This window comes from Hordeum vulgare, chromosome 1H, assembly GCF_904849725.1.
Source record: "Hordeum vulgare subsp. vulgare chromosome 1H, MorexV3_pseudomolecules_assembly, whole genome shotgun sequence".
Lineage (NCBI taxonomy): Eukaryota > Viridiplantae > Streptophyta > Magnoliopsida > Poales > Poaceae > Hordeum > Hordeum vulgare.
Genome location: NC_058518.1, coordinates 465,902,062 through 465,912,166, shown reverse-complemented (window position 1 = coordinate 465,912,166; position 10,105 = coordinate 465,902,062). Strand labels below are relative to the sequence as shown.

Sequence of the window (10,105 nt, the reverse complement as noted above, 5' to 3'; positions counted from 1 at the left end):
GGTTCCAAAGATTGATATCGTAAAAGGTTTACTGCAGTATTCTATACTAGATTCCTATCAAATGGAGAGTATTGTGGTAGAGACTCGCTTGTCTATTCTAAATAGCTTGATAGAGTGTTTTCCTTTGGTTGTAAATTATTTAGAAAAGGTCATCGAAAAGGTAAGTTGGCAAATGATGGTTGTAATGATTGGTAACATATGACCAATAGACTAAAAACTCACGAGACAAGCGTGGATCATGTTTTGAGCATGACTAATTGATATGAGTTGCGTAGTAGATTGGAAAAACATTAAACTATTGATAAAGCAGCTCAACGACAACTTGAGAAAGAGAAGAACCATTAAAGAAAGGTATTATTTAGAATTGTTTGCATTGTAAAATTCTTGCCAAGCACAATCTAGCATTCCGTGGTAAGAACGGCAAACTGTATGAAGATAGCAATGGTAATTTATTGGGTTTGGTAGAGATGTTGGCTGAATTTGATCCAGTTATTTAGGAGCATGTTCGACGTATTACAAACGAAGAAACTCATGCTCATTATCTTGATCATAATATTCAGAATGAATTGCTACACTTGCTTGTTTCTTATATTAGGTCTGAAATTATCAAGAAAATAAAGAGCTCAAAGTATTTCTCTGTCATACCTGATTGTACCCCTGATGCAAGTCACCAAGAGCAAATGTCTTTAATTATAAGATATGTGGATTCATCTTCAAGTCAAGTTTTCATAGAAGAGTCATTTCTTGGATTTCTAGATGTAAATGATACAACTGGCCAAGAACTTTTTTAGGTGATACAAAATGAGCTAAAATATTGATGCCAACTGGCCAAGAAAGAAACAATTTAATGAGAACCCAGATGACATACATATTGCCACACAGTCCAGAGAGGAATCATTTAGAATTAACTATTTTATACGTGTTGTTGATCAAGTAATTTCCTCACTCACAAGGAGATTTGAGCAATACGAAGGATACCCGAGAATATTTTGTTTCTTATTTACCTCTGAAACATTGCGTTCATTGGATAAGAACATTTTGAAATCTTTTTGTGTTAATCTTGAGGCTGCACTTATGAAGGATAAATAATGTGATATTGATGTCAATGATCTATTTGTTGAGTTGAAGTTTCTTCAAAATTTCATGTCAGAAGAAAATATCGGACCTCTTGAAATTCTGAATTTTCTAAAGCGGCGTGATTGTTTTCCCAATGCAAGTATTGCATATAGAGTTCCGTTGACCATTCCTGTAACTGTTGCATCGGCAGAAAAGAAGTTTTTCTAAATTAAAGCTATTGAAATCCTATATGTGTACTATTATGACACAACAAAGACTCAATGATTTGACCACAATAGCACTGGAGAGTGAAGTGTTGGAGAAGATTGATTATGAGGATATCATCGAAGATTTCATTTCAAAAAATACTAAAAGAACGAGGATGTTCAAATAAATAGCAACCGCGAGTTGAATAGGTATGATTTTTTTATATGTCCACTTGTTATGCAAGACATTACATTACATAAATTATAATTTTTTCTACGACATATATATACATTATAATTGTTAGTTAGTTCTTTCATAGATAGGACCTCAATTTTTAGTTTGGCACAGGGCTCGAGATTTTGCCGGCCCGGCCCTGTCTCTGAAAAACCCAGCTTGAGCATAATGCCCTTCAAATATTCCCACTCAACTCAACCATACGCTTTTATCATGCCGAGTTTTAGAGCACAATGTATGTCTATAATGTAACTGCTTTAATACACTATATATGAAGTGAAGACACTCATAAGCCATAATAATATTTTTAGTAATCAACCTCACAGAAATGGATGCAGATTGTTCATCATAAATTGTTTCAGAAAGGTTGGCAATTACCTAACACGCGATATTTTTCAGACAACGACGCAATCTTATATATTTTTCAGACAACGACGCAATCTTATATATCACGTTACACAATAAGGTCTAAATTTTTCCAACAAGGCATCGTCCCCGGTCCGGTCCATATAGGTCTGGTCCATGTCGTTCCATGCCAGCCCATTGTAGAACCGGAGCCGGCCTGCTTCTCTTGGTTCTTACCGTCCGTGTCTGTGTCTCTATCTCCCGCCGTCCAGCAACCGACCGGAGCCGTTCTGCGCTCCGTAAACGAGAACAGAGACCAGAGCCTTTCCCCAGTGGAGGAATCCAAAATCGTCCACTCGACAAGCCAACGTTGACGTCCAGGCGAACTGGGAGCGCAGATCCGTCCTGAATTGGCTCAATCTCTTCTCTTTTCGGTAAGGAACCCTGGCTGGGCTTGCCTGTTTTCGATTCGTCTGGGAGTTCATCATCAAATCCATGGCTCGATTGGGTCTGTAATTTTACCTCAGAGCGCGCGATCGATATCTAGCCATCGTCAGTTCGGTAACCGATGTATGGGTACAGTTTATTTTTCGGTTTTTATGGGCTCAACTTTATCACCACAGTTCTCTCTCGTCTCGTGCAGTTTCTTTTTTATTTCTTCGTCCATGTATACTGTATACGTATGTCATCATCAGGATAATAAAACAGCATAATTGGTAATTGGTAGGATTTATACCGTCCCAGGAAAAAAAGTTTTGACGGCGATGGGACATTTTTTGAATGGACATGTTTGTGTCAGATTGATTTACTGCAATCCCAGGCAATAGAGGCTCGATTCAGAAACAAAATTCAGAGGGTTAAAAAATACTATGTTATGGGCTCTTTCCTTGTGACTGATGTCAGATTGTGATCCCTTCTTATTTTGCAGACATGGGCCTATGGTCATTCCTTGAGGGTCTCCTACTTATTGCTAACGCTCTGGCCATACTAAACGAAGACCGATTTCTTTCTCCCAAAGGATGGAGCTTCGCCGACGTTAGAGGCATGCAGGGAGCAAACACCTTCAAAGGGCAGATGATTGGCCTTATATATGCAGCTCAATATATGAGATTTCCATTGATCCTTCTAAATGGAATCACCATACTTGTCAAGTTCGTTTCATTTTGACACTGGCAAGTGGAGTATTATGCTATAAAGTTATTATCCATTTTGCTCCCTTGCAAATTGAGATATTTGTAGTTAACTAGGCTTTTTGTACTCGTGCTTCTTCAGTTCTTCTTCCAATAGTCTTTCGTTGATTGTAGTATCGATGTGCCTTATATATGCACACTCTGTTGAAATGTTCAGTTGAGCTCAGCTAGTTATCCACTAGACCACAATGGAGACGTTAGGTATCTAATTGTGATCTCTGATTATGCTTTTGTATTTGTCCACTGTAAACGTTTTTTTTTTGTTATCCCTAATAACTTATGTGCATGTTTTGGTTTGGTCATTGAATGAGTTTTTAATTTCCAAGTCAGGGGACCTTCATGCTTTGTGGCCACCTAGTGATTTGAGTATTTCTTCACGGTTGATTAACGTTGCTGGAGTGGCTGCTCGGAATACAATTGCTTTTTTTTAAGGTGCAGTGGATTGTCATTCTTAGTGTGTACTCCCTCCGCCCCAAAATAAGTGTCGCAGATTTAGTGCTAAATTAGTATAAATTTTATACTAGATCAACGTCATTTATTTTGAAATAGAGGGAATATAATTTTTGAAGGTAGACGAGCTTAGAAGGCACTTTTGGAATATCTGTTAAAAAAGGACATCTAGTTATATTTTATTTTAAAAACCTATGCCACACCTGAAATTTGGTAGAAAGCACCTTTCCCCTTAAACTACAAATTTGACCTTCCTGATCATCTATTCAAACGGAAAAACCCTGAATCAATTTTTGCATATGCTCTCACACTTACTTGCTTCCTTCAAAATGTACTCTCTCCGTTCCTAAATATAGATCTTTGTAGAGATTTAACTATGGACTACGTACGAAGTAAAATGAGTAATTCTACACTCTAAAACATGTTTATATGCATTTGTATTAGTCCTTAGTGAAATCTCTAGAAAGACTTATATTTAGATATTGAGGGAGTAGTGTGTATTAGTTTTTTATAAAGTCGAACTTCAAAAACTTGACCAAGACTGAAGATTTTTTTATGAACACGATTTTTAGTGCCATCAATTTACGATGAAATAATTTTTCATATGGTACATATTTCAAATTTATAGAAAACGATACTTCCCTCTATTCATTTTTATAAGGCATTCCAGACAGTTAGTTTTGAACTGTTTAGGGCAGCGCTTGAACCAGCTAAAACGTCTTATATAAGCGAGCAGAGGGAGTATTATTTTCCATAAATTTGATCAAAATTTGTGAAGCTTGACTTTTGAGGAAAGCAATGCAATCTATATTATGGGACCGAGGAAGTTTTTTTTTTAAAACAAATTAAAATAAATAAAAAGAGGTGAGAAATTATGTATGTTCTTGCACATAGGCGCCAAAAGTATTGTCCCAAAAAACATATTTCTCTCCTAAAGAATTTTTAGCCTTAAATATGAATTTTCTAGCACATCTAGCCTTTATTTTGAGCGGTAGCACATCTAGCCTTAAATCTGATTTTAACCTGATTCGTTTGATTTGTTTTTCTAGGCTTAGACCTGAGGTGTCAGCCCAAAAGCACGACAGCCCATGCAAATCCAGCATAAGCCCGCTAGACCAACAGGCCCATCACGTGCCGTGCCGCCACCGCTCGAGGCTCGACCGCGCGTAGTCCGGCTCCCCCACGTTTAGGGTTAGGACGCCTCCTTTATAACCTCAGACCCAGCCGCCGCCAAAGCCGAACCACAGATCTGTTCGACAGGTAAGCGCCGCCCCCGCCGCCCCCGCCGCCGCCGTCCGAGGCCGGCGAGGTTTGCATCCAGAGCTTCTTTGTCTCCATCCTCTCCGCTCGTTTAGTTGTCTACTGCTGTCAAGTTTGCTGCGAGTTTTGCATCTGCCGTTTCGATTCTGTTCTCGAGAGCATCCGTGATGTTACATCCACTTTTACTCATCCTTGCACTTTGAGTCTCGGCAGTGAAGATAAACATTGGGGAATTTGTAGTCTGAGATGCTCTCGTGTTCTCTCTTTTGTTTAATTTTGTCTGCCCCGTTTCTTCGCCGATTTGCGTTGTTTCATGCCATGGATCGATGATGTGTTTGTTAACTGCGTTATCTTTCTGAACTTCCCAAGTAAAGAGGAAAGCATTACCTACTGAGATCCAACACGCTTGTAAGTTTTTTTTGCTTTCTTATTGGACAGTTGAGATTATTTTTATTTCGCTCTGGGTAATATACTCTGTTTATTCCCCCCAAAGGAAATATACTCTGTTTATTCATGTAACTATATTGGGCAAAACTTAAGCTTGAGTTTAAAAGAAATCAGTTTTGCTAAAGCGTATATAGATGTGCCTTAAGGCTGATGTAACTTGTTCAAATCCCGTACATGCTTGGCTACGATTATTTGCGGTAGATTAGATCTTTTTCTTAATTTTCTCGTTTGATCTTTGTTGATTCGATGTAATGGTTTTGTGCTTCGTCATCTGGTCCTTGGGAGGATCAGTCTCTGGTCTATTTCCACTGGACTCGTTCCCTTGAAGCTACATTGACCTGTTGTATCACGAGCTCGTTACTTTTGTGCCCTAGGATGTGCCTCAACAAATGGCACCGTGGCTCTTACATACATTATCTTTATGACATTCAAAACTCGATCTATTTCTTTCTGCATTGCTGTCTTTGGTTCTATGTGTTTTTCCACTTTAGTTTTTGTGTTTTGAGATTGCTTTCTGAGTTATTAAGATGGAAGTGAGGATCCTTTCCCCAGCTGATCGACTATGATTATACTGTGCGCAAACGTAATCCTTTATCAGAGGATTCCAAGCCAGAAATCTGATCCATCCATTTGAAAATTTTATCTTAGCTCCTCTGTTTATATTAGTAATTTCATTGATGTTTTTTGTATTTTAAGTGAGTATCTTTTCCACAAATCTTATTGTTATACGACATACGGTTTCCAAGCAAGAAATCTTTTCCATTTAAGCCCCCAATCTTAAGCTGCCCTACACAGACTGTGCTGAACCGGGTGGTGCTACAAGCCTAAGCTGTCAAACACTCAACGATATTGCGCTGTGCATATGATGAGAAACAATATGCAACTCACGACGGTCGTCTGAGACACTTAGTGTGTAATGGTGCATTCATATGTTCTCTGATGTCCCCACTATATCTTCAGTTTGTCTGTGCATTCGGTTCTCCTGTGTATTCTATGTGTAGGGCCTTGCCTTTGTTTCACTAATTGATTAGACGCGAAAGTGATTCTATGAGGAACTTATACTTTGCTAATGCATCTATGATGTTGAAAGGCCAATGACCTGATATGTCCTTTTCATTATGAGTGCGTTGAATGCCTTTTTTTGTTTTCAAATACAGTAGTAATTTTCCTATCTTCTGATTTTCAAAGGTACTCCCTCCTTAAACTAATATAAGAACGTTTAGATCACTCCGTGTAACTGCCATTTATTCCAAACTAATGCCTCTTTGTTGCATCTCTTCTCCTTGTATGTAAGTCCATAATCATCTTATGAAAAAGGAAGATTCCATTTTAACAACTCATCAGAGAGCAACTTCAATGGGTCGATCTAAATGGACATTGGCTGCCCGTTTAGTGTCTGCCCTATTTTAGATTTGGATACAAGGCACCGACTCTTATGTGCCGGCTGGTCCCCTTATTAACAAATAGCTCATTTTGCTTTTCTTTTGCATTTAAACATATAGTTAAATAACATAGTTTCAACCAAATAAAATAACGTTGTTTAAATCAATGAACTTAAAAATGTCTCACATAGTTTTGTAAACTGAATAAAGAAGACACGTCTATTGGTTGTCCATTTGAGCCATGCTCAATTTCTCGTTGTTTTAAATCAAACTGATTTCATTGCTATCATTGATTACAGAAAGTATATATATCTCCCGGAGAGTGTCCCGACTCTCTGGTGCGGATGTAACCGCATGGCGGTTTAGGCAAGATGAGATTCCTCCCTAATTACATATGTACATGGCGGTTTAGGCAAGATGAGATTCCTCTCCCTAATTACATATGTACGGTTTAGGCAAGATGAGATTCCTCCCTAATTACATATGTACGCATGACCATGTAGAGTCGTCTCAGGATCATCCAGCTAGGGCTATTATCTTGAAATGTTTCTCCAGCTATCATCTTGTAAAGATTTTCCTTCAAAAAATTCTTCATGAAAACTTAATGAGAACCTGAAACATAAACTTCACAAAAATAGCATAATGTGATGGTATTGAATAAGGATATCTCAAGGAGAGGCTCCTCTTGTTGCTTGCAAGTCTCTATGTCGTCGCATACCAATTCCATGAACACATTTCTGGAATGTTGAGTTTAATAGAGACTTAGTAAATAAATCAGTAAGGTTGTTGTATGATTTAACTTGCAGAATTCTTGTTTCCCTGCTTTTCTAAAGATTGTGAGGGAAAAACCATTTAGGTATGCTTAGTGATATTGCTTTTGATGTATCCTGTTTGCATCTGTACAACACAAGCAGCATTATCCTCATAGAAAATGGTGGGTGATTCAGTTGAACCAATTCCACATGATTGTTGTATATGGTTTATCATTTTGCGAAGCCATACACATTCACATGATGCTTTAAATAATGAAATTATTTCAGAATGATTGGTAGATGTAGCCATTAGATTTTGTTTTGAAGACTTTCATGATATAGCTGTACCGTCATGTAGGAACACAAAACCGGTCTGAGATCTGGCATTATGGGGATCGGACGAATAACAGGCATCTGCATACCCAATCATATTAGAGTCCAGATTGCTCTAAAGCTGGAAAAATAGGCCTAGATCCTTTGTGCCGAGATATCGAAAGATATTCTTCACTCCAGGTCCCAACACCTCTTCTCCATCATCCCTCGGTCTGAACGGATCTTTCTCTATGTTTAGAGATCGAACCATCATAGGAGTTTTAGATGATAGGATTTGTCCATATTAAATTTCTCTAATATTTTCTTGATATAGGGAGCTTGGTGTACCATGATTCCTGAGGAAAGGTGATCAAGTTGAATACCTAAGCAAAATTTGGTTTTACCCAAATCGTTCATGTCAAATTCCATCTTGAGGTGATTGCCTGCTTCATCAATGTCTGGTGCAGTGCTGATGATGTTGGGATCATCAACATACATAGAGATGATGCAAAATTTTGTAGAGGACTTCTTGATGAAGACACATGGGCAATCATCACTATTGAAGTAACCTTTCTGAAGAAGGAACTCACTTAGTCGGTTGTACCACCAACTGTTTTAACCCATACAATGACTTATTCAACTTTACACAATACATGTTGCGTTTTGCATTGTTATTCGGGACAGAGATTCTGTCAGGAACCTTCATATATATGTCTGAATCTAGTGACCAGTAAAGATATGCGGTCACGACGTCCATCAACTACATGGATAGACGATTTTGCATTGCCATAAATATAAGATATTGGAAAGTGGTTCCACTCATTACGGGAGAGTAAGTCTCATTGAAATCAATGTTGGGTTTCTGTATAAAACCTTGTGCTACGAGCTTTGCTTTATATCTCACCACCTCATTGTTCTCTTTCCGTTTTCGGAGGAAAACCCATTTGAATCCCACAGGAAAAACATTGGGAGGTGTAGGTATTGCTTCAGTGAATACCTTTCTTTTGTTAAGCGAGGCAATTTCTGCTTGGATTGCATCCTTCCATTTAGGCCAGTCGGAGCGTCTTTGGCACTCGACGATAGACCTTGGATCATGATCAGTGAGAAGGGTATCTGCAATATTTTCAGTAAAATATATGTCGACAGTCGTAGTCTTACGTTCAAATGATTCTCTAGAATCAACATAGTTGATGGAAATTTCTACCACCCCTAGAGACTCTTCGTGATTTCCCAATACGGTTGAGTCTGGCTGTTCCGATGTTCCAAGTCAGAAGCTAGCTCCAGGTCAGAAGCCATACTACTCCCCCTCTTTTTAGGAACAAGGAGTTGAGTGGTTTTTATTGGTACCTTCACTCTTTGTGGCGCGTTTCTGGCCGGATATAAGGATTTTGTAACACCTTTCATATCAGTAAATGAATCTGGCGGATTATTTGTAAGATGTTGCAAATTAATGATCTTCCGAACTTGAAGTTCGGTCTCATGGGTACGTGGATCAGAGGATGGAATGGCATGAGCATTCCAATCGATTTCCGGGCATTCTTTCTGGTACTTGAAATCTCCTCCTAATGCCGGAAAATGTTCCTCATTAAATATGCAATTAGCGTGACGGGCTGTGAATAGATCCCCAGTTAGGGGTTCCAGGTACTTGATAATCGACGGTGATTTGTACCCCACATAGATCCCCAACTTTCTGTGTGGGCTCATGTATGTTCGCTGTGGTGGTGAGATCGGGATGTATGCAGCACATTCGAACTTACGCAGATGGGAAATGCTAGGAGGATTTCCACGTACCAATTCCAGAGGTGAAGAACTGTGATATGCAGTTGGCCTCAATTGGATCAAGTCAGCAGCGTGTAAAACTGCATTACCCCAATAAGAGGTTGGCAAGTTGCAATTCATCAACAAAGGTCTTGCAATGAGTTTAATCCTTTTAATCAATGCTTCAGCCAAACCATTTTGTGTATGGACATATGGAACAGAGTGCTGAACTTCAATCCCCAAAGCCATGCAATAATCATTGAAGGCACGTGAGGAGAATTCTGCAGCGTTGTCCATTCGAATTGTCTTAATTCGATTTTCAGGATAATGGGCTTGCAACTTAATGACTTGCCTCATTATCTTGGCAAATGCATGGTTTCGTGTGGATAGAAGGCACACATGTGACCATCGTGTAGATGCGTTAATCAGAACCATGAAATACCGAAAAGGTCCAGATAATGGCTGAATGGGACCACAAATGTCTCCTTGAATACGTTCAAGGAACTGAAGTGGTTCAGCTTGTATTTTGAGATGCGAGGGACTCAAAATTAGCTTTCCCGTGGCACAAGATGTGCACACAAAATCAGAAGATTGAGGAAATTTTGACTCAAGCAAATTATGACCAATGGAATTGCTAGTAATTTTTCTCATCATCCCAATTCCGGAATGGCCCAGGCGATCATGCCAGGTTTGGAATGCATCAACATTCTGA

General features: G+C 38.9%; 1 protein-coding gene, 1 long non-coding RNA gene and 5 other non-coding genes across 7 annotated transcripts; all 7 read left to right on the top strand.

Annotated features, from left to right (window-relative positions):
• The first annotated feature begins 2,061 nt into the window (after positions 1-2,061).
• On the top strand, positions 2,062-3,357 carry LOC123415233 (immediate early response 3-interacting protein 1-like). The gene is made up of 2 exons (XM_045106728.1): positions 2,062-2,276; positions 2,771-3,357. The coding sequence occupies exon 2, from the start codon at positions 2,773-2,775 to the stop codon at positions 3,007-3,009; it is 237 nt and encodes a 78-aa protein (XP_044962663.1). The 5' UTR covers positions 2,062-2,276; positions 2,771-2,772; the 3' UTR covers positions 3,010-3,357.
• Positions 3,358-4,726: 1,369 nt separating this feature from the next.
• LOC123445742 lies at positions 4,727-8,309 on the top strand. Its single transcript, XR_006631148.1, has 2 exons — positions 4,727-7,836; positions 7,970-8,309. It is a non-coding gene; the product is annotated as an uncharacterized LOC123445742 (long non-coding RNA).
• On the top strand, positions 4,898-4,994 carry LOC123424035. Its single transcript, XR_006621526.1, has one exon. It is a non-coding gene; the product is annotated as a small nucleolar RNA snoR26 (small nucleolar RNA).
• Positions 5,060-5,144, top strand: LOC123424037. The gene has a single exon (XR_006621528.1). It is a non-coding gene; the product is annotated as a small nucleolar RNA snoR27 (small nucleolar RNA).
• Positions 5,717-5,815, top strand: LOC123423008. The gene has a single exon (XR_006620872.1). It is a non-coding gene; the product is annotated as a small nucleolar RNA Z103 (small nucleolar RNA).
• Positions 6,046-6,134, top strand: LOC123423841. Its single transcript, XR_006621389.1, has one exon. It is a non-coding gene; the product is annotated as a small nucleolar RNA Z161/Z228 (small nucleolar RNA).
• Positions 6,228-6,317, top strand: LOC123423852. Its single transcript, XR_006621400.1, has one exon. It is a non-coding gene; the product is annotated as a small nucleolar RNA Z162 (small nucleolar RNA).
• Positions 8,310-10,105: the final 1,796 nt, after the last annotated feature.